General features: G+C 39.2%; 1 protein-coding gene across 1 annotated transcript in view; it reads right to left on the bottom strand.

The window, feature by feature from the left end:
* Nucleotides 1-6,759: 6,759 nt before the first annotated feature.
* Nucleotides 6,760-24,239, bottom strand: part of DAW1 (dynein assembly factor with WD repeats 1) — a 44,307-nt gene continuing 26,827 nt past the window's right edge. Inside the window, exons 7-13 of the mRNA XM_046019604.1 lie at nucleotides 23,680-23,787; nucleotides 20,180-20,286; nucleotides 19,175-19,277; nucleotides 18,255-18,369; nucleotides 10,996-11,072; nucleotides 8,995-9,157; nucleotides 6,760-6,794 (exon numbers count right to left, since the gene is read on the bottom strand). Of these exons, the coding sequence (XP_045875560.1) occupies nucleotides 6,760-6,794; nucleotides 8,995-9,157; nucleotides 10,996-11,072; nucleotides 18,255-18,369; nucleotides 19,175-19,277; nucleotides 20,180-20,286; nucleotides 23,680-23,787 (708 nt within the window). The remainder of the gene's footprint in view (nucleotides 6,795-8,994; nucleotides 9,158-10,995; nucleotides 11,073-18,254; nucleotides 18,370-19,174; nucleotides 19,278-20,179; nucleotides 20,287-23,679; nucleotides 23,788-24,239) is intronic.

Genomic DNA, 24,239 nt, shown 5'->3' with positions numbered 1-24,239 from the left:
TTGACCCCTTACCACTTGCAAAAGATTGTGAAAACAGATTGAGCATTTGATAAGTTTTTATTGAGATAAAATTCACATAACATAAAACAGCTGTTTTAACAACCCATTAGCATTTAGTAGTTTTACAATGTTGTACGATCACCACCCCTAATTCCAAGAGGTTTTTATCATACCAAAATAAAACTGCACCCATTGAGTTACCGCTCCCCATTGCCCTCTACTGCCCATATCTGGCAACTGCGGATCTGTGTTCTGTCTCTATGGACTTAGTATTCTGTTTCATATCCATATATTGGGGTTACCCAATACATGGCCTTTTGTGTCTGGATTCTCTTAGCATAATGTTTTAAACACAGGCTTACCTATGTGGTAGCATGTATCAGTCCTTTATTCATTCATATGGCTGAATGATATTCCATCGTAAAGATATATCACAGCCTGTTTATCCATGCACCCATGGGCAAATGTGTGAGCTGTTATGAATATGCTGCCAGGAACACGAGGGTACATAGGCTTAAGTGCCATTTTTCATTTTGGTGGTGGGGGGCATTTACTTAGGAGAGCAATTGCTGGGTCATGTGGTAATTTCATGTTTAAATTTTCAGGAATCTGAATACTTGATTTTTAAATCAAGAAAAATAACAATGTAAAAGATAGAGTTTACCAATAGCAGAGACGAATGAAGTCACAACCAACCATAATCTAATCTAGTTGGGATCAGGGATTTCACCAAAAGGAGTACAGCCTGTGGAGAGGACGTTTTGCTATGGTAGAATCTCTACTCCCTTCAACCACATCGATGGACCTGGCCCATATTTAAGAATGATAAACTCACTCTAACATGAGGGGAAGGAAAGAAATATATGTGACTCATAGTCTGCCACTGGCTTATTGTATTAGTAAGTCAAAAACTGTTATCTTGGATACAAACTGCATTTAAAAGTGAAATCCTCTGTAATAAATAACCATTACAGGAAGAGCCAGTATCAGAAATGCGGTTACAAGAATCAGAGAAAAAAAGATAGAGTTTTCCCATTAATCATATTCTTTTAATAAAACATTGATTTCATTAAACAAAATTAACTCAATTTACTTCACATATGGAGTATTTTTACATTGGCTTTTGTGGTTTCTTTTGCTCTGAGTTTGATAAACCCTTCAGTATTTTTCAAATACTTTGTTTTATATATACCATTATGTTGAGATTAGGTAATTTAACCATGCAATTAAACGAATACACATTTAAGAAGAGCAGTCCTACTTTATACACTTGTGACTTCACCTTTGTTCTCATTGTCTTGGCATGATTTCAACACCTGCATTTGTGAAACGGGTTCCACAGTTAGAATGAGTGGGGATCCAGCTTTACTCTCCTTGTTGATGCTGGTAAGGAAACTTCCAAGAGAGAATAAACAACTCGCTCTTACAAGTTCACACAGGTCATCCTATTACTAAGCAGAACTCCTAGGTCATTACTGCGTCTACCTTTCCACTTGCCAAGTGTGAATAACAAGAATCTGGGCACTTGCTCTTTTCTACTTCCAAAAGTTTTTATTTTTAATTTCATTTAGTATCTGTAAAGTTTGGAATAAACAATTCTCTGTTGTGATATAATTGCTAGGAGAAGTGTGAATTTATGATTACCAGGCCACAGGAATTGGGACCCCATTACTAAATAATTGCATGCATAATAAAGGTTCAAACTCAAACTTTAATTAATTGGAAAACACCATCCTTCATAATGCTGATGTTTTAAAAGTTATTCAAGGGGATTTAAAAGAAATCTAGACAATTAAAAACATACATGCTAGTATAGCACAATAATCATGTGGAAAAGCTCAGGCAGCACATCATTATTTAAGACCTCGTTGAGCTGTATATAGGACATAGCCTTTCTAGGTTTGAGTTCATGTCTGGCAACCCACTGACCGACTGATCCAGGGAAGCCACCATCCCTCTCCTCAATTATGTGTTACCAACTCTAAATTCAGGTTCTATTAATTCCTACATCATTCTTCTTTATTAAATGAACTGAGGCAAAAGTCTTGTAAGCCATAAAACATGCAAATATTTGGAAAGGTTTTTTGTTTTGTTTTGTTTTATCCCTGTTTGCTTTAGAAAGCAATCATCTAATATAGCAAAAGGAAGCCAGGATAATTAACTAGAAGATTGTCTTGATTTCTAGTACAGAGGTACTGGGATTAGAGATTACAGATAAAATGGCAACAAGGAGTGCCTGGGTGGCTCAGTGGGTTAAAGCCTCTGCCTTCAGCTCGGGTCATGATCTCAGGGTCCTGAGATGGAGCCCCACATCAGGCTCTCTGCTCAGCGGGGGGCCTGCTCCCCCCCCACCCCCGCCTGCCTCTCTGCCTACTTGTTATATCTGTCTGTCAGATAAGTAAATTAAATCTTTTTTAAAAAATGGCAACAAGACTGGATAGCTAGGATTTGGGGTTTTTTTGTTTTTTTTTTAAATATTTTATTTATTTATTTGACAGAGGGAGAGTTAACAAGTAGGCAGAGAAGCAGGCAGAGAGAGGGGGGGAAGCAGGCTCCCTGCTAAGCAGAGTCTCCGATGTGGGGCTCAATCCCAGTATCCTGAGATATTGACCCGAGCTGAAGGCAGAGGCTTAACCCACTGAGCCACTCAGGCGCCCCTAGGATTTGTTTTTTAATTGAGGAAAACATTTATGATTTTGTGGGCACATAGAGAAAATAAATAGTGGAAAAACAAGATTATTGCCATCAGCAGCAGGAATAGAACTGCTAAGATATCAGGATAAATGGAAGTCCTAGAAAAGGAAGTGAGATGTTTTCTTCCGAATTGGGTGAGATTAAAGAGATGACAAGATGATTAAACCAAGAAAATGTGTCAGCCATTTTGCAGCTTGGAAGGACACTGAGGATAAGCCAATAAGGATGGCAAAGGGGAATACCCCCAAACCCTGAGTCCTTGGATCATCTTGCCACTAAATAACCAACTTTGGGACTGAGTTTGTTTTAACTGTGCATTTTGACACTTAGAGCCAAAACCACCCTACCCAATGTAACAGTGTAGTTGAATTGAACAAAAAATAAAATAATCTTGGTAAGATAACTAAAAGGGTTATAGATATTTTGAGTCAATTTACGATTCTTCGTGTTTGAGAAGGGATATGTCTTCAAATATCGTAATCGCTTTTTCCTTCTGTTACAGATTTGCCCCCTTGGAGACCCAACAAGGTAAACTGAAGATAACAGCACCAGTGGAAACACAGAATATAATCTGCATGTGATTTAAAAGGTTACTGATGTGTTTTTAAATGGCAATGCAGAAGTTGCATGTCTAGAAAGCACTGTTTAGTTCGAAAAGCATTTATTTTATTTCTAAATCAGGCATTATGCTACATTGTGAGCTCCTGCAGTTTTAGATATGATTTCTTAGAAAAGATATTTCATTTTTATGAGGATGATTCACTTTCTTAAAATCCTATCCTGATTCTGAATATATGAAGATGAATTAGACCACAATCATTTATATTGATGATGGCCTCACATCTCAGCTCCTCTGTTCAAGAGAGAAACCTTAAAGGGACAATGTTCCCAGGGTTCTTAAATTTTCATTGCTAAAAATTTGGTATTTCTCCCCAGGATGCCTATAATACATTAAAGTGAGTTATATTTCAGCTATCATTTCTGAGTAATTAATGCTATGTTCCTTTCTGAGAATTGTGTTCAAATATCAGTTTTTTAAGATGACGGCTAAGTTACTGATTATAAGAGTAATGGGAAATAGTTATCATGCTTGTGATGTGCCAGATATTCTCAGTCCTCAAAACAAGAATGATTATTATCACCCCTTTCTGGCTGAAGGAATGAAGGAAGCATGATAGGGGAACTTGCCCAGCAATTAAGAATTGGAATCAGAATATATGTCCAGGCACTCTGATTCCAGACCCCACATGCACCTCATTTATACCCTATAATACTCCAGAGGGAAAAAAAAAAGTGAGGGTATTATCATTTATTCTATGATTTTAAGTATCTAAACATTTATTTTTTTAAGTAGCTTAAAAAATACTACTGGAAGGACAACAAACTTCCACTCATAAAATAAGTCATGGGCATGAGAAGTACTTATTTCCTAAGAAATACAGTAAATGATACTGTAATAATGCTGTATGGGAACAGATGGTGATGACACGTCTCAGAGTGAGCCTGAGTGAACAGAGTTGTTGAATCGCTGTTGTTCATCTGAAACTAATATAACATTGTACGTCAAAAAAATGCTACTGCATGGTCAAGCATCGGACTCTTGATTTCAGATCAGATCCTGATCTCAGGGTCGTGAGATCGAGCCCCACATGTGCTCCACACCAAGCATGAAGGCTGCTTAAGATTCTCTCTCCCTCTGCCCCTCCCACCAGCTCATGCATGTGTGCTCTCTCTCTCTCTCTCAAAAAAAAAAAAAAAATACTACGGGAAACCTTAATAAGTATGCTATAAAGAAAGATTTCTTCATGAGAATTAGAGGAAGCTTAAAAAAATTAGAGGAACTTTCTCTGACTGAGGGGCTTCCAACTAAATAGGTCAATAGCTAAATAGCTAAATAGGTCAATGAGGCTTAGAATGATCTCCATGACCATATATTCGTTCTCTCTATTGAATGACATAACAAAATAGTATGGCCACTTTCCCTAAAGCCATCAAACAAACCATCACAGAGGAAGAGTCAGTATCAGCTTCTTGGTTCCCTACGAAGTAGCTAAATTTTGACCCAGGTTTCTCTAATCCAAGCTCTCCTGGCCTTTGCCATCTCTGAGTGTCTTCCTTCCAGCAGCTGCACTGAAGTTTTGTTTTGTTTTTGTTTTGCTTTGGTTTTGTTTTATCTTTCTTCTTGGGTGCTAGACATCCATTGTTGATCTGAAGGGTAATTCTCAGCCCTGACCTTCCTACCAGTACATATGATACTCTCTACCCATGAGAATGTAATGGAATCAGAATCCCTAACATGTGGTGTCTTTGGTAGATTATTTCCCTTCAATGTGATTCACCACCTCATTTTCAGATCAGGACAGTTACCTGCTCGGAAACATTTGTGGCGAGGGTTGCATGGATGATCTACATGGAGTGGGTGGGCAGTGTCTGGCAGGCAGCACACACTCAGCCACCCTGACTATGGTTGTTATTATTGAGAAAATGGCTCCAGAAGATCCTCATGCATTCTCTAGTTCTGGGTTCAGGCATCACCAGTTTTATCTTGTGCTTTATCTTTTTGTGTGTGTGCTTTATCTTTTAACAATAATTTTTAATAGGTATTAGAGCACTTTTACGTAGAAAAGCCTTTAAAAAATAGTTTTCAGTATTTCAGCAGCAAGTGGGTTGATGTTTGGTAATTTACTCTGGTACCTCAATTGTTTTCTATCCAAATTTTTTAATTCAGTAATTCAAAGGTCTATTCTGTTTAACTTTTTCTTTTAGAGAAAAACCTGCCCATATATTTGATATCCACTATGAATTCAGAATATATTTCCTAGTAAGTGACATTCATTTTGCTTTCCCTATACGCCACCCTCATTTTACCCAGTGTAGGTTGTCAACTTTTTTTCTGATGGAAGGAGGTATAGATATACTTGTGAGTATGAGGAAAGATTAGGCTTCCAATTTTGCCTTTTTCATTCTTAGGTGCAGAAAGTAAAATCACTAAAGAAGTAATACAATGTCTAGTCAGCTTCCAAACTGGCACAGCCACAGTGCAGCATGGAGTTTCCTCAAAAAATTGAAAATAGAACTACCATATGATTCAGCAATTTCACCTCTGGGTATTTCCCAAAGAAAATGAAAACACTAACCGGAAAAGATGTAAGTGCCTGCATGTTCATTGCAACATTATTTACAATAGCCAGGATATGGAAACAACCTAAGTGTCCACTGATGGATGAATGAATAAGAACAATGTGGTATATAAGTACAATGGAATATTACTCAGCTATAGAAAAGAAGGAAATCTTGCTATTTGCAACAACATGGATGGACCTTTGAGGGCATTCTGAAAAGCAAATAAGTTAGACAGAGAAATGCAGGTACTGTATGTTCTCACTCATATGCGGAACCTAAAAAGAAAAACAAAACAGAAAAAAAAAAGACAACACTGAATTCATAGATACAGAGAACAGATTGGTGGTTTGTGGTTGCCAGAAGCAGGGATTGGAAGGATGGGTAAAACGGGTGAAGGCTATCAAAACGTACAAACTTAGAGTTAAAAAATAAATAAATCTTGAGCATGCCATGGACACCATCATGATTCTAGTTAATAATACTGTAGTGTATATTTGAAAGTTGCTATGAGAATAGATTTAAAGTTCTCATCACAAGAAAAGGGAAGCATACATCATAAATACAGATGTACAATTCACTAAAAACTGCTTCCCAAAACGTTAGTCAACAGAAATTATAATGGCCTTCAGAGTAAAATCTAGGAGACACACTGTTAAAACACTTTGGTTTCCTTATTCACTATCATGATGCTACTAAAAATAAAAACAAAATTGAAATGACCAGTGACATTTGCCAGACATTATGCTCTTTCTTGTCATTCCTATCAAATAATATCAAGAAATGGTATAAATTTATCAGTTTTAATAGTCATATCCATGAAGCTGACTTTTGGAAAGAGAGAAAATGTGAAATATAAAAAACAGGTTGTTTGCACTATGTGAAGCTCCAGGTCTTGAACTCCATTGCTAGCAAATCTGCTCATCAACTGCCTTTTTTCTTCAGTCAGCGCCATATCCTACATGTGTTATCCTTGCTACCTAATAAAACAAATTTCACCAAGTTATTATTTCTTTATTTCATTCATTAATTCTCCCTTTTTACAAGTTGACCTTCTCTGGGACATCGAGGATGATCAGTGCACTCAATGTACCCAGCTGTGGAGTCTTAGAGCTGCTCCAGCATTTAGGGGGCAAAAAAAAAAAAAAATTGTTTTTAATGATTCCTGTCAGTCATCAATTGGGCAAGTTCATGGCCTACTCACACATGTGAAATTCATGGCATCTCAGAACTGGAGCCCTGAGAATGCAGCCTTCCCCTCTGCTCATCCCTTGTGCCCTCCCTTCAAACAACACAGTCAAGTGGAAAGACAGTGAATTTGAAGATTTCTAGATCTAGGTGATTGACTTATGAGGGGGCAACACATTCCACTTCAGAACATTTCAAAATGTCAATGGCTTTTTCTCATTGTTGGTAAAATGTGAAATGTGCATTCTCCCTCCCCACTGCTATGATAGACACTCTTCCAAAGCAGCTCTGATCGACTGGTCCCCAAGGGCACTGTTCACATTCATTATGCCTTGGGAAATGACCACCCTGGTATGGAGCAGCACTGGGCACTGCTGGTTCCCTGCTCTTCGGGAACACATGACATCAGTATAAGAAATGTGCTGTTTACATGGACTGAGAGGCGCTATGGAAACTGTCCATTCCACCAAAAGGCACCTCACCTTCTAAAAAAAATTAATGACCACACTGGCCAAGTTCCTTCCAATTTTTTATTTCAAGCCCAACCTCAGGCACTCCATGAAAACTCATGCAGTTAATCATACCTGGGTCCATCAAGAAAAGGGGATAGATCCATTCAAACAAAGTGATTACTCTGCTGATGACAAGACAGAAGTGTTACCCCTTTGTAGTAAGCTCCCCCATCTAGTAGACCAGTATCTAGCACTTCAGTGCTTTGGGAGACACTAAATAAATCAATTATGTCTTAACGAGCTCAGGAGTGTAAATGCCAGCCCCAAAACAAGAGATAGACAATATTTCTTCCCTAAAGTCTCTTAGGACCTCCTGTGACGTCAGGAAGAGGTACCATACAGCTGGTCTAACATGAGCCCTGTAGACTAGAAAAGGTTTGTCCTCTGACAAAGCAGTGCCAGCTTCCTTTTCCTTACTTGCCAGGAGCTTCCTACATCAGCTTTTGGTGCCCCCATCACTGCCTCCCATCTCTTTCCTCGTCCTAGGAAAGGATTTGACATTGAGCTCACAATAAAATATGTGGATTCTTATGGCATTGTCTTAAGAGTACCTGCATTTTAGTGACATTAGCAAATCATAAACTCCAGAAAGTAATCCATAATTTTAGAAATTACCAGAATTAAATAATAAGAAGAGATTTTTAGGGCAAAAAGGAGATTATTCTCAGCACCCCTCAAGTTATATGACTAGGAAGCCATTTAATCAGCCAATATATAAAGCGAACCTTGCACATGGGACATTTAATTTATTAGACCAGTTAAGCAATTTTGAAATTGCTCAACATAGTAAGAATCACTGGGAGTCAGGCAGATTCTGTCCTCTGTGTCCCCTTAGGGTGCCCCTACCCCACATGGCTTTACCACCCCACTCCACGCCAGGGCCTCCTTCCAGAGGCACCACACTAACATTACACCATACTCTTGTCACTTTCCACAATCAGAGTTAGCCTATTCTCAATTCAGTTCTTAAAAAACATTTTAATATAATTAATTCACAATAAAGTGTTAACAGTTGAAAAATGCTCAATATGGGTTCCCTTCCCCCAAATATTAATGTGTTAGTGGGGGTATCCAAGGAGAAAACAACTTAGCTCAAAGAATAAATCTCTCATGGGCTGAAAGTCCAACTGTGCAGAACGTGGGTCCTAGCCTGTTTTAGTTACTAACACTTACTGACAACTGAATATTAACCATTCGGTGGGTACTTCCTGGGGAGATGCGGTAACCAGTAAGGCAGGCTACTGAGCTCTTTGTTAAAAGCAACTAAAATTCAAAATTCACAAAGCCTTACAGTCAGAGCTCACCCCTGTGGTTCCACATGCTACTAAAATAAATTGTGGGTGTGGGAAACATGAGCACACACCAGGAACCCTGCAAGACGGGGAGGGGTGAGCAGTAAAACTGTTTTTGTATTCAGCTTGGAAACGCTAATAGCCAACTGAAAAAGAAAACCAAGTGCATGTGTTTCTCTCTCCCATACCTGTAATGATTATGTTGCCTTTGTAGTTGAAAGCACATGAAAAGATCTCATCTGTGTGCCCCTCAAGGACCTGGAGGCACTGACCAGTCTGAGCATCCCAGATTCTCGCTGTTTTGTCAGCGCTGCCAGTCAGAATATGATTCCCTTGGGGGTTGAAAGAAATCTACAAGACAGAAAGGAAAATGACAGGCTTGTGTAATTTGATTCCTGATATATTTTTAATCAGCAGAAAGGGGACATGACTAAACACCTGTCATCTTCCCAGCTTAGCATTTATTCTTACATAGAACAGTTCCTTCCTGAAGGGGGAAAAACTGCAGGGACTAATAAATGAAAATTAAAGGCTATACCACAGAGTATAACAGGGCACCCCACACCCACCCCACAGTTCTAAGGAAAAAGACCAAAGCTCCCTTCTATTTCGAGTATTCCCCACAAAAACTCAAGATGCAAGTCTTTCCGCAAAGAGACAGAGCCCTGGTGTGGCTGAGAACACAAGTCAGGTTCCTTCAAACCCAAGCCCCCATATCATCCCTATAACTCAACTTTCTCTAATCAAAAGCATATAGATCCTCTTTCAATCTGTGCCTCAGAATGAGTGAATGTTGGGGGGACTTTTGTTCTACTTCCATTCAAAGTAAAGTAGGTTCTATAAATATTTCCTTGGTACCTCCCATGTGTCAAGAGTTGTCATATGGTATCTGGGCAACTGTCAAAGGAAATGGTTAGTTCACTATTCCTTTGGGTTCCATGCTTATAACGCTCTCTAAATCATCATAAGACAATGACTTGGGTCACATCCTGTATGATTGAAGGTTGATGAGGACAAAGCTCAAGAGCATGGCTTTTTTTTTCCCTGTGTCGTCAGTACAATGCCTAGCACAGGGAAAGCTCTCAAAAAGCATTTCTTGAGTGAATGAATGAATGAATAAATGAATACCTTAACTTTCTAACCCATAGAAATGCCATTGCTGAATGGCAATTCAATAAGTAATGTATCACATATCCTAAAATGCAATATAGAGTGAGAGAACCCTTTATATTCACATATGCACAAAAATACGTGTTTGTTGAGTGGGCCACATCATGCATGTCAATGGTTATTAGACCAGTCACTCAGCAACAAGGCCTGGGTTCTCTTCCCAGGCTGGTCCCACATCCATATTTCCCCATCTCTCTTCCTGTCAGGCCCTAAGGCCTCGTAGCCTATGGAGGAGATGTGTTTAGTGCAGCCTCAGAGACCAACTGAAGGTCAGAGGCTCCCACAGTGGCAGGTGCAGAGGAGGGAGAGGTAGAGAGAGCACAACAGAGGGCGGTTCCAGGGTCCAGGGGCAGCTTTCCAGGACCTGAAGCCATCAACCTGATCCTTTAAAAGGAAGGAGCAAATCTGATCTCAGGTACGAGATCAAGGAACTGGGCTGAGCTGTGTGGAAGCTGAGAGTCACCAACTTCCGACCTTTCCAGAGTTTTTGAAGGACACAGCTAAACCTCAAATTACTGACTGGAAGGCCCTGCTCTGTGAATCAGCTTGTGGGAGGAAGTTAGACAAAATCCTAAGCTACAGCTTTGAAGTTTCAAAGTAGGTCATTTTAAACTCTGTTAAGTGTTAAATATTTCCAAGAAATACTTTCTCAATTGCATCTAATTTACAAAACACTTGATACTCACTGCACAGCATTTTTTTTTGCATAATACATACTTGTGTGTCTGCTGGGACCAAGAAAAGCACTTCATGAGTTTCTTAAATAGCTTTAATAAGTATTTTCAACAAACTCAATCTTTTGCTGATGGCTGAAAAAAATGTTGTTTTATAGTTTTTAAAAGGTTTCAGGAATGATTTATTATGCTAAGTTTGAGGTCCCACTTAAAAATATAGTTTTTAGGTAGCTGATTTCTAGAAAGAATGAGATAATTGGACAAACCCTAGTGGCAACAGATCTATTTACACTAAGCACGCTATCTTTTTAAAACTAAATTGCTCCAAGTGAGAAAGCAACTCACCTTTGAAATTTCTCCTTCATGGCCTTCCAATTTGGTAATGCATTTTCTTGTGGCTGCACTGAAAACTCTTGCTGTTCCTTTTTGAAAGAGTGGAAATACATATCAATTTGTCTGAAATACAGAACTTTTGAGCCATGTGCCCTGAATTATGTAATATCCATCCCTCTGACGTCCAGGTTCTGTGCTGCTTGTCTTCTTGCCTACAGTGACAGCCACCACCTAAAACTGCAAATATAAGCTGGTGCCAGGCTAGGAGAAGAATGGGAACAGTGTGCCCCCCTAGCCCGAAGCTTATTAGAAGAAATGATGGGTTCCAAGGTAGAAAAGGTGGGGGGAAGGAATCCACAAAGAAAAAGATTTTAATGGGAAAGGGAGAGTTAAAAAGAGTTTTGAGAGACTGGTGATGAAACAAGCAGCCAGACCAGCATCACACACCAAATAGGAGTCTAAGGTGACAAAAGGTTCAAGAGGCCTTCCTGAAATGGAGCAACAGCCACTACTTGCTGGACAAAGAAGAGGCATCAGGGAAGCCAGGAAAGAGTTGGTAGAATGGTTTATTCCCTGTTGTATCCCCAGGGGCCAGAAGTGCCAAGCTCCCAGTAGATGATAAATGGATAATGGATGGATTATGGGTAGATGGATGGATAGGTAGGTGGGTGGATGGGTGGGTAGGTGGTTGGATGGGTGGGTGGGTGGGTGGGTGGATGGATGGATGGATGGGTAGGTGGATCCCCAGGGGCCAGAAGTGCCAAGCTCCTAGTAGACGATAAGTGGATAATGGATGGGTAGGTGGGTGGATGGATGGATGGATGGATGGATGGATGGATGGATGGATGGATAGGTGGGTGGGTGGATGGATGGATGGATGGATGGATGGATAGGTGGGTGGGTGGATGGATGGATGGATGGACGGATGGATGGATAGGTGCATGGATGGATGGATGGGTAGGTGGATGGATGGATGAGTGGGTGGATGGATGGATGGATGGATGGATGGATGGATGGATGGATAGATGGGTGGGTGGGTGGGTGGATAGATGGATGGATGGATGGATGGATGGATGGATGGATGGATGGATAAGTGGGTGGATGGATGGGTGGGTAGGTGGATGGATGGATGGATGGATGGATGGATGAGTGGAAGGAAGGAAGGAAGAAGTGGTATAGAAATTTCCTTTGAATTAAGGAATGAAGGAGTTAAATAAATGTAGAAGGAGAAAAACAGCAATAGTAAAATTGTTGTCAGAAAAAACGTTAAAATTTTTCTGGCCAGATGAAGGCTGCTCTCTTATTACAATACAAAATTACATAGAGGCAAAATTAGTAACGATAGGGAATTTTGGTTACTTAATTTTCATTCAGAGAAGAGCAAAACATCTTAGTAAAATTTTTACTTGCCCTTCTGACAATGTCAACTTCAGAGGGAAGTAGATGAAAATTGCTATTTTACAATTAATATGACTAAAAATATAAAACTTGCTAGTCGAACATTTCAAAAGCCTTAAAATGACCAATGTGTTTTAAGAATGTGTGAATGGGGCACCTCGTTAGCTCAGTAGGTTAAGCATCTGCCTGCAGTTCAAGTCATGACCCTAGGGTCCTAGGATCAAACCCCACGTCAGGTTCCCTGATAGCATGGAATTTGCTTCTCCCTCTTCCTCTGCTCCTCCCCACTACTCATGATCTCTCTCTCTCTCAAATCATTAAAATCTTTTTTTTAAAAAAAGAATGTGCTAATATTTGGGGCATCTGGGTGGCCCAGGTAGCTGAGCATCCAACTCTTGGTTTCAGCTAAGCTCATGATCTCAGGGTTGTGAGGTATAGCCCCATATTGGGCTCTGTGCTCAGCAGGAAGTCTGATTTGGATTTTCTGTCTTTGCCCCTCCCTTGCTTGCTCACTCTCTCTCTCTCTCTCTCTCTCAAATAAATATCTCTTAAAAAAAGAAGTGTTAATACAACAAAAATGAATATCCTGCATATAATAATTCTCCAGATTGCTCAAAAGATTTTTAAACTTCAGAAAACACAGAAATAATATAATCCAAATCTATATTTTTAAAAGATAGAAATATGAATAAGACACAAAAAATAATCCAGCCTGGAGTATGATTCAAATGAAGAAGTAAAATATGATTAATGTGAAGAAACATTTATCTTCACTTTTACAGTTTCAACTAACTCCTGTTGAATAGATCCAGTTTTAAGAGGGGAATGAGAAGCAAGAACCAGAGTTAAGTAAACAAGATTTCTCCAAGCATCAAGACTTCTTAGAAGGTGCAGAATGAGAAGAGGTTTACAAAACATACCAAAAGAAAAAAAAAAGTTTTTTGAAGTAATGTCTTATTGAGCAAGGAAAGAAAGGAATCACTGATAGGGGACATAACAGATGATAGAGAAAACAGAAGAATTACTGAACTTACAGTTAATTCTCATCCATCTCTCAGTATCCTGATCCCCAGACCCTGCTTGTTTCTCCCCTCATAGTGTTGACAAACTCTTAACATTCTTTATAATATATATCATATAGAATATATATAACTCATATATTCTATAATCTATATTCTATAATCTATATATTCTATATATAAAGTATGATCTTTATACTCTATATTCTAACATTCTATGGAAAACACATATATGGTATTCTTCATATGCTCCCCCTCCATAATATAGCTCCATGAGGGAAGGAATTCCTCTCTCTTTTGTTCATTGATATATCCCATGTTCCTAAAACAATTCCTGGCACAAAGTAGGTTCCCTCTTCTTTTTGAATGATTTTTTTTTTTGGTATAAGTGAAAATGATATTTAAAATAAAAAGGGTAGATTAATTACAGTTGAGGTATGATTTTAAAAAGTAAAGCTCTGTAAGATGAAAAAGTAAGTAGTTACTCTGAAAAAGAGAGTTCTCCAAATTCAGGGCATTTATATTCCAGGATATAGAAAGAAATTTATGTATGATCAAAGGATCACCTTTGAAAAGTCCTAGTGAATAAGGGAACATGCAAATGTAATTTTGAAAAGTGAGAGAAAGTTGGAATAAAGACTGTGTAATTAAAATGAATCACTGGCAAAATTCCATAACTGGTTATATCACAAAGGATATGTGACTACCTAACAGTATGTTAGTCACAAAGAGCAAAGCAGGCAAACAAAGAACAAATCGTATCTGGAAAAAGCATCCCATTTTTGCTAGAATTTCTTAAATAGCTGTTAAGTTTACATGGACATGATGTAGAATCACATAGGGTCAGTCATTAAGGGAATTAGACATAATGAAGCATCATGTGTGATTATCAAAGAGATGACTTAGACACAGTGTAAGCTTATGTGTGCTGACATGGTGATGACATAATCATAGAACAGCATGATATACATTCATGGGGAGGTGACACAGATATAATATAGTGTTATAGGTGGTCATCACAGAGATGATGCAGACATAGTGAAGCATGATGTGTGGTTGTCAAGGAGATGAAAACAGCATAGCGTCATACATGACATCAAAAAGATAATGGAGATGGTGTGTAGAGTCATCTATGGACTACAGAAAGATGGCACATACCAGGGTAGCAACATATGGGGTCATCAACCAATGGGACAGATATATTGTAGCATCATAATAAGGCCATCATGGATATAACACATACTATATCATCAAACACAGTCGTCTGGGAGATGATGCAAAATAGTGTAGCACTCAACGTGGTTATCAAGGAGATGACATACATAGTATAGCATATACAGGATCTTTCTCTAGTTGGTTGTCAAAGACGTGAATAATGACATAGCATCATGTATTTATCAAAACATTCTGTCATAATGACATATAACAACACATACTTAAAGTTGATACAGAGTGTGGCAAGGATATGATGCTAACATCATGAAGCATCACTTATTGTCTTCAGGGAGCTTACCCATAGCTGGGCATCATCCATGGTTATCGGGACAGGGGGAAGTCACAGTGTAGGACCATATAGAGCAGGTTAAAAGATGATACGTAGTGTAGCATGATATGTGGTTGCCAGAAAGATGACCTATAGCATAGACTCACATATGATTATCAAAGACCTGGTCAGACATGGCATATCCTGGGATTTACAAGGAGAGAAGATTTTAGGCAGAAAATGCAAATATGCTGTGTGTCCCACATGGTGTTATACCTTATATATATAAAACTTATATATATATAAGTTTTGTGTCCCCCACAAAACTCCTATGTTGAATTCCTAACCCCGAGTATCTTAGAAGTTGACTTAGTAGGGAGATTTGAGAATTTAAAGAAGAAATAGGTTAACATGAGTTCATTAGAGTGGGCCCTAACCCAATATAGCTGGTGTCCTTATAAGGAAAAGAGAAGAGGATACAGACACGTGGAGAGGGAAAACCACATGAAGACACAGGGAAAAATGCCACCTGCAGGTCTCAGAAGAAACCAAGACTGCCAACATCTTGATCTCAAACTTGTAGCTTCCAGAATGGTGAGAAAAGAAATTCTTGTTGTTTAAGCCACTTAGTTTGTTGTATTCTGTTATAGCAGCCCTGACAAAGGAATACAGTTACCCAAGAGATGATGCAGTCACATGGGAGCATTATATGTGCCTACCACAGCCATACTGTAGCAGCATACATGGTGGACCAGAGGGCAAAGATGCTCATGGCATCATACATGATTGTCAAGAGACTACCCACAATAGATCATCATACAGTATATAGCTTCATCTGTTGTCAGAGACACAATGAGACATAGTATAAGTTCATATATGGTTGTCAAGGAAATGACCCAGAAATAGGGTAGCATCACTTTGGTTGTTAGGGAAATGATGCAAATGTAGCATGGTGACATATATTATCATGGAGATGACAGATATTATAGTGTCATACATGGTCATCAGAGTGATGACATAGATGTGATTTGTATCATATGTGGATATAATGAACTTGACAAAGACATATTTAATGTCATAGTTGCTTATCAGGAATATAAGACATAGATTTCAGCTTTAAAAATAGGAAAATAACACAAAAATAATGTATCATCGTACTGTTTTCCAAATGGCACAGATATGGTATAGTGTCATACATGATTATCATGGACATGATATAGAAATCATCTAGTCACATCCTCTAGCATCTTACAGGGTTGTTAAAGGGATGAGAGAGTAAAGAATCACACATACTTGTCTGGGAGGTTTCATATAACATAGCATGGTTTTCTAGGATATGATGCATATATTATGTAGCCTCATGTGTGGTAATTGAGAAAACTCTCATAGTAGAGCATTACACATGATTTTCAAGAAGAGGATATAGATGTCACTGTGAAGAACATGAAACAGACATAGTATAACACCATACATGTTTTTAAGGCAATAACACAGAAATAGCATGGCATCCTAATAATTGTCAGAGATAATGTGGTTATCAGAGAGATGAGGCAATCCGAGTGTAGCATCATACATGGAGGTCAGTGAAGTTACACACTTTAACATCACATAACCTCATTAATTGTGGGCACAGAGAACATAACATATGAGCCCACTGTGGAGATGACACACACAATAACATCACACATAGCACTGAAGGAGATGACATTAAAGGATAGTATGATAAGCAGACTTCAAGGATATAATCCAGGTATAACATGGAATCATGTAGTTTTGTAAGAAGGGTTCCAGACATAGCAGACCTTGAAGATGTGTTTATCAAGGTGGTAAGGTAGAAATATTACAGCATCACACATAAATTTCTATGAAATGGTGAAGGTATAGTAGAATATTATATATGGTTATAAAGGATTAGATGAAGACATAGTGTAGCATCATACATGATTTTAAGGGGAATGACAAGGACTATAAATTAAAACATAACAGTCAGGTATATGACATAGACAATATAGCTCATACTTGGTCGCTAAAGGGATAACATAGACTTAGCACAGCTCCATACATGACCATCAGGTGGATGGTGCAGGGCTGGTGTAGCATTAACTGCAGTCTTCAGGAAGAGGACATGTAGTAAACTGTAGCATCTTACTTCATTATCAAGGTGATGACTCATAGAACAGAATCACACATTGTTGTATGATGGCATGAGATGACATAGACTGAGTATAGCATCCCATGTGGTTGTTAAGGAGATAATGCAGACACAGTATCACATGTGGTTGTCATGGATATGATATAATGATGGGGGGGCAATGAATGAGGCAGAAGTTGTATAGCATTTTACAAGCTTGTCAGGAATACATAGCTGTTATGAGGAAGACCTGTTGTTTATTATCATAAATTATCATGCAGGACATACTGTACATGTAGTATACCAATACAGATGGTTGTCAATGAGATGATGCAGACATCACATAGCATTATATATGGTTTTCAGTGAAATGTCACAGATACAGTGCAGTATCACATATATTTGTCATTAAGATGAGTTCTAATATCACAGCACACATGGTTATCAAGGCAATGATGTTGACGTAGTATATGTCATATACAGCAATCGAGGAGAAGATATAGGTAGAGTGCAATATCATACATGGTTTTTAAGAAAACTTGAGTATGGTGTATCATGCATGGTGATCAGGATGACGATGGTACATAAAGCAGTATCTTGCTTGGTGACCTGGGGCTGGAGTAGGTAGAGCATGTAACATGTGTCCAGGAGGGACGAGGTGGGCATAATAGAATAGCATACATGATCAACAGGGAAATGACATAGAGGTATTGGAGCATCATCTGTGGTCTTCAGTGAACAGGGGTACACATAGTGTACCACCAGCCCATAGTTATCAGTAAAATGATGCAGACCAGTGTGGACTCCTAGGGGGTAAACAAGAACATGATGTACAACAAAGCATCACATATGTCATCGCAAATACGTGTTACATGCAGCACATGTGGTATAAAGGAGATAATGCAGATTTATTACAGAGCCATGGATGGTGGTCAAGTTGATGAGGTCAACGTGATGTAGCATAATGCGTGATTAGGGAGATGACCCAGAATATACCATTATATATAATCATTGAGGGGATGTGAAGACCCAGTGTAACATCAGATGTGGTTGTCAAGGAGATGACGCAGACATTGTAACCTGTGGTTACCAAGAATATGATACCAACATAGTGTAATGACCAGCATCACAGAATGAGGTATATGTAGTGTCTCTCACAGCTGGTCATCAGGTAGATGATCTATGGTATAGAATTATACATGTTTATCAAACAAATTAAATGTATGAACAGATGACCTACCATCGGCTGAAGCAGTTGCAATAAGTTTTCCAGTGTAATCGAAACAGCTGTCTAGAATTTCATCATCATGACCTGTTAGTGTTGCCACACATTTTCCATTTGTGGCATCCCACAGCTACAAAAAAATAAAATAAAATAAAATAAAAAAAAATTAAAAAAAAACAAAGAAGGTGACTGTGACTTCCTGTCTGAAGTGCAAAAATGGGAAGAAGTAGTCATTATGACATGCTTATGGCTAGCTAAATAACTACGCCAAGATCATGTGTATAATTTCCACATGTTCTGTTGTTTACCTGGATTCATGACAAGAGACCCCAGCCAACCAACTCACAAGGCACACTGGACAAGAGAAGACCAGAGACAGACATTTAGAAAGGAGAGTGCAAATCTGCCACTATATTAGGAAAAATCTCAAAGTGCGTGCTTCACTGATTGGAGTGGAAATGTCCTCTTTCCATAAGAAGGTCATCAAATGACAAGAAGCTTGATCTAAAACTATAAGGCTAGAGAATGAAAAGTACATTAAGATTATAATACATCACATATGTAATCAAATATTAATTCCAGAGCATAAGCTCTTAGCAACAGAAACTTAAAGGCAGGGAAACATTGTTTTGAGCCTCCTCAAGACTCGCTCTAATCAAAGTTTAACAAATGAACAGAGAGACATTAAAGAAAAATAACATGTCTTTTAAAATAAGATCTTATGATACAGTTGATTCAATTAACATGGTTTTACTCCATCATAATTCCTTTAAACCTGGGGGATCAGAAAGTTAACATTTAAAAATGCCAATTATTTATAAATCAATTCCTAATTTTACAGCACCTTTGAAATGTGGTAATGTTTCAATGAATATCTGACCCAGTAAAAAGGGCACAAGGGAGAACTGTAAAGCAAAGAAATTTCTTGAGCTCACCATGCAGGTTTTGTCCATAGAGCCAGTTAATATCAGAGAGCAATCCCAGTTGAATAAAGCACTGCTAATCTCAGCACAATGCCCGATTAACGTATACACCTTCCTACAAAAGGAAAGGATTCACAATGGTGAAAGATGCCCTACTTCAGGATAAGGGCACAGATAATGATGTCAAGCTCATTGGTGTGTGAATCAAATTGTGGTTTTCACAAAATAATACTTTTGATGACAAAACAAAGATGGTTCTAGTACAGCTCAGAAACAGCCAACTAGGCTATTAATTTCATTTCAGCAAACATATACTTACATTTGAAGCACTCAAAAATAACAACGTTACTTAAGACTTCAGAAAGCCATGACTAATAAATAATCCAGTTGGTCTGAGGTCCTGGAATTATTCTTATACAAGACCAATAGACCTCTTGGTAGTTCAGAAACTACCCATCCAATGTCTGAAAGGCCCTTCCTTCCCCCTCATTTCTTAGTGTATCTATCTTGACTGCTACCTCTGGTAATTAGCCCCTCCATCAAGATGTAAGTCCAAGGTAGAGCTTTCCAACGCAGAGTCTAATTTAGTTAACTTCTCAGCAACTAGAACCCAAAATAATTAGGAAGGAAATTGAAGTTGTTGGACTAAATTAAATTTGGAAAATTAGCCATGATTTTATTTACTCATGAGATCCATGCCTGCCATAATGACAAGCCATTGAAATCTGATTACACAGTATACAGAAGGAATAATAGCCATACACCCAGGCTATTGTTAACATTCTCCTTTTATGTTTCTGTGTGGCATTATTTGGTCAGAATTCCAAGAAAGCACACATTTTTTTCTGGATCAGAAATATCACTTCTGATTAATGAATGAATTAAATAATGAATTAATTTATTTGGGGGGTATCCTCTTCCTATAGAGTCCAAAGCACTGTTAATAGATATGAATAGCAAAGATGGTGTTCTTAACCTTCTGATCCAGATTAAAAAATCCTTAAAGACACAGAATACCTTCCAGTATCAGCTTCCCACACTGCAACAGTATGATCAAAAGATCCCGTGATGATTCTCTTTCCTGAGGTATTAAAGGACAAAGAGATGATTTCAGCGGAATGTCCCTGGAAAGAGAATGGATATTGTCATGCATTACCTGCAGAAAAACAATCTCTACAAAAGCACAATTCTTAGTTTAAAAGAAAATGCTAGAAAAGGCAAAACTCTATAGGTAGAAAAGAGATTAGTGGTTGGCTGGGGTCTCTTGTCATGAATCCAGGTAAAAGATCCAGGTATCTTTTGGGGGAAATTTTGAAAACTGGAGTTTGGTAAAGGTTGCACAATTCCATAAATTCACTAAAATCTGACTTACACACTTAAATCAAGTCCATTTAACTTAGTAAAACTAAATAAAACTAGGTTTTGTTTGTTTGTTTTAATGGACAGGAAGAGGGCAATATGTGGGAAATCAGAGGGCTTCTTCCACATTGTCTTGAAAACACTTTTAAAAAGGCTGTATGCACCGTACACAAAGATAAACTCGAAATGGATAAAAGACCTCAGTGTGAGACAGGAATCCATCAGAATCCTAGAGGAGAACATAGGCAGTAACCTCTTCGATATCAGCCACAGCAACTTCTTTCAAGATATGTCTCCAAAGGCAAAGGAAACAAAAGCGAAAATGAACTTTTGGGACTTCATCAAGATCAAAAGCTTCTGCACAGCAAAGGAAACAGTCAACAAAACAAAAAGGCAACCCACGGAATGGGAGAAGATATTTGCAAATGACAGTAGAGACAAAAGGTTGATATCCAGGATCTACAAAGAACTCCTCAAACTCAACACACACAAAACAGATAATCATATCAAAAAATGGGCAGAAGATATGAACAGACACTTCTCCAATGAAGACATACAAATGGCTATCAGACACATGAAAAAATGCTCATCATCACTAGCCATCAGGGAGATTCAAATTAAAACCACATTGAGATATCATCTTACATCAGTTAAATGGCCAAAATTAGCAAGACAGGAAACAACGTGTGTTGGAGAGGATGTGAAGAAAGGGAACCCTCTTACACTGTTGGTGGGAATGCAAGTTGGTGCAGCCACTTTGGAGAACAGTGTGCAGATTCCTCAAGAAATTAAAAATAGAGCTTCCCTATGACCCTGCAATTGCACTACTGGGTATTTACCCCAAAGATACAGATGTAGTGAAAAGAAGAGCCATCTGTACCCCAATGTTTATAGCACCAATGGCCACGGTCGCCAAACTGTGGAAAGAACCAAGATGCCCTTCCATGGACGAATGGATAAGGAAGAAGTGGTCCATATACACGATGGAGTATTATGCCTCCATCAGAAAGGATGAATACCCAACTTTTGTAGCAACATGGACAGGACTGGAAGAGATTATGCTGAGTGAAATAAGTCAAGCAGAGAGAGTCAAGTATCATATGGTTTCACTTATTTGTGGAGCATAACAAAGAACATGGAAGACATGGGGGGAGATGGAGAGGAGAAGGGAGTTGAGGGAAATTGGAAGGGGAGGTGAACCATGAGAGACTATGGACTCTGAAAAACAACCTGAGGGTTTTGAAGGGACGGGGGGGTGGGATGTTGGGGGAGCCAGGTGGTGGGTATTAAGGAGGGCACGTATTGCATGGAACACTGGGTGTGGTGCAAAAACAATGAGTACTGTTACACTGAAAATAAATAAATAAGTAAATAAAAATACAAAAAAAAAATAAAAAGGCTGTATGCAAAAAAAAAAAAAAAAAAAAAAAGAGGGGCTGGGGCACTTGGGTTCAGTCTGTTAAGGTTAAGTGCATGACTGTTGGTTTTGGCTCTCAGGGTCTTGACATCCAGCCCTGCATAGGGCTACCTGCTCAGCAGGTCTGTTTGTCTCTCTCTCTGCCCCTCCCTCTTCTTGCTCTCTTTCTGTCTCTTAAAAATAAAAAAGAAAGCAAGGCTGTATGCTTTATGAGTTAACAGCAGGTGATAGAAAAGTTTGTAAAATAAATTTAACTTTTAAAAAAGGATATTCTTATGCTGATTTTTTAAAAAAGATTTTAATTATTTGAGAGAGAGAGCAAGACCTGGGTAGGGAGGGGCAGAAAGAGGAGGAGAAGCAGGCTCCCCACTATACAGGGAGCCCAACCCACAGGGCGCAACCCCAGGACCCTGAGATGGCGACCTGAGCCAAATATACCCCTTAACTGACCGAGTAACCTAGGTGCCCCTCTTAAGATGATCTAACATAAAACAGGTTAATAAATATCTGGCCTTTGGCCTGACTTTCACTTGGTCACTGTCTAGGGCCGTGGCATCAAACATTCTGAGGCAATGGAAAGAAGCCCCTCCTGGCAGCAGACTCTGCTTGCAGTATGGCCCTTGTTTCCTGAATTATTTTAGCAAATTAACATTACTTTTTTCACTAGTGAAAATGTTCATTTACACATCAAATTTCTGGTTGATTCCAAATGGTAGACATTAAATGTAGCTGAACATGAAAATTCCAAGTGCACAAAACAGATGTGTGGTCTGGTGGCAGACAGGTGTGGGTGCGCCAAGGGAGATGCAACCTTTCAAGGACTGTTGGGCATCGGTCTGAAAGAGGAGGTAGTGAAGAGGCAGCATCCCACAGAAATGATGAGAATGAAGACTGGAAGAGTGTGTATACTTATGTTAATTAAGGATGGCACTCTGAATTGAGAAAATTCCTTGGTGTTCGTTGAAGAGAGTGCTTTTTCTCTCTTTCTAGTCCATTTTGACTTTCTTAGAAAAAACTCTCCTAGGAAAGGAGTTCTAATTTGGAATCCATTTATAATTTGAAAGGATAAGAACTGGGTTTCCCACCTAGCTGTTCTGACTGATTGGCACAGAGAATCACCCTGTGTGTGTTCTGTTGTTTGGACTGGGGTGGGAAGAAGCAGAGGGAGCAGGTGCGAGGAAAGTGCTGAGCACGTGGTGGTGACAGACAGAGACCCCCGTCGACATACACCACCAGCTCTTGCTCTCTGGGCAGTGCCCTTTTGCCTTTCTCCTCCTGCCACTTATCCCTTTTCATTTCAGACTTTGTAATACAGGAGGCTTCTGAGACCAGGGATAGTGGAAGAAAGTGCGGACAGTTGTCGTTTTAAGGAATCTTCTGGCAAGTTTCTCCAGCTCTGCCTCGTCCAGAAAGTGTCAGCCTCCACCTCCTTGGCTTTAAACCGGATAGATAGCACTAGGTTTTAAGCTGCGCTTGGTGGGACTTAACAGACGGAAACTAGTCAAAATAAAAAAGCCCAGACCTCCTCAGCTCCCTCGTCAAAGTCATCGGGAATCGCCAACAAACCAATTGGGACATCCTTTTCATCACAGTCTGAAAACCAATAGCTCAAAAACATCTTCTGATGTGGAGTTCATTTTGTGATAAGAATATGAATAACAACAAACCCCATAATAGGCTTAAGCTACGGAATAGCTAGGGAGAGGCAGAGCTCTCGAAGCTGGCAACAGGATGAACGTACCGTTAAAGAGAACACCTCCTCTCCATTCTGGATGTCCCACAGTTTGGCTGTTGTGTCCATGCTCCCAGTGGCCACAAGTGTGCTTTGAGGGTTGAAGGATAAACACACCTGAATTCCAGGAAATGGAAGAGATTTTAGAAAGAGAAGAGTTTTGAATTGTTGATTTTGTATAGAAAAGCTTCAAGAGGCAACTGCCTTAGGTTCAGTCTAATTCTCTGCAGTGAGGTACCAGGGTGGCCTCTGGGTGGTCTGTGTTCTGCAGGTTGAATCCTGAAGCACTCTCCTCTTGAGAAGAGGTCTCTTTGCTCTCCCATGTCACCTAGTTCAGGCACGGGCACGCCTTGTCACTTCCAGACCACAGGAGAGCAAGAATAAAAGTAAATCCATCTCCTTTGTGATTCATGCTCTCTGGCTCCCATCTTCCTTGTTGTTCATGTCACAGTCCTTCCCATCCTGCTTCCTCACCAGCCAAGGACTTTGGCTATTGGCTCACGTTCTCAGTTGCAAGTCCTAGGTGGCCTTCATGGGAGCCATCATTCCAGTAGCCCAGACCCATGACC

Source organism: Meles meles, chromosome 9 (assembly GCF_922984935.1).
Source record: "Meles meles chromosome 9, mMelMel3.1 paternal haplotype, whole genome shotgun sequence".
Lineage (NCBI taxonomy): Eukaryota > Metazoa > Chordata > Mammalia > Carnivora > Mustelidae > Meles > Meles meles.
Note: the sequence above shows the minus strand (reverse complement) of the source record. Positions and strands in the feature narration are given on the sequence as shown.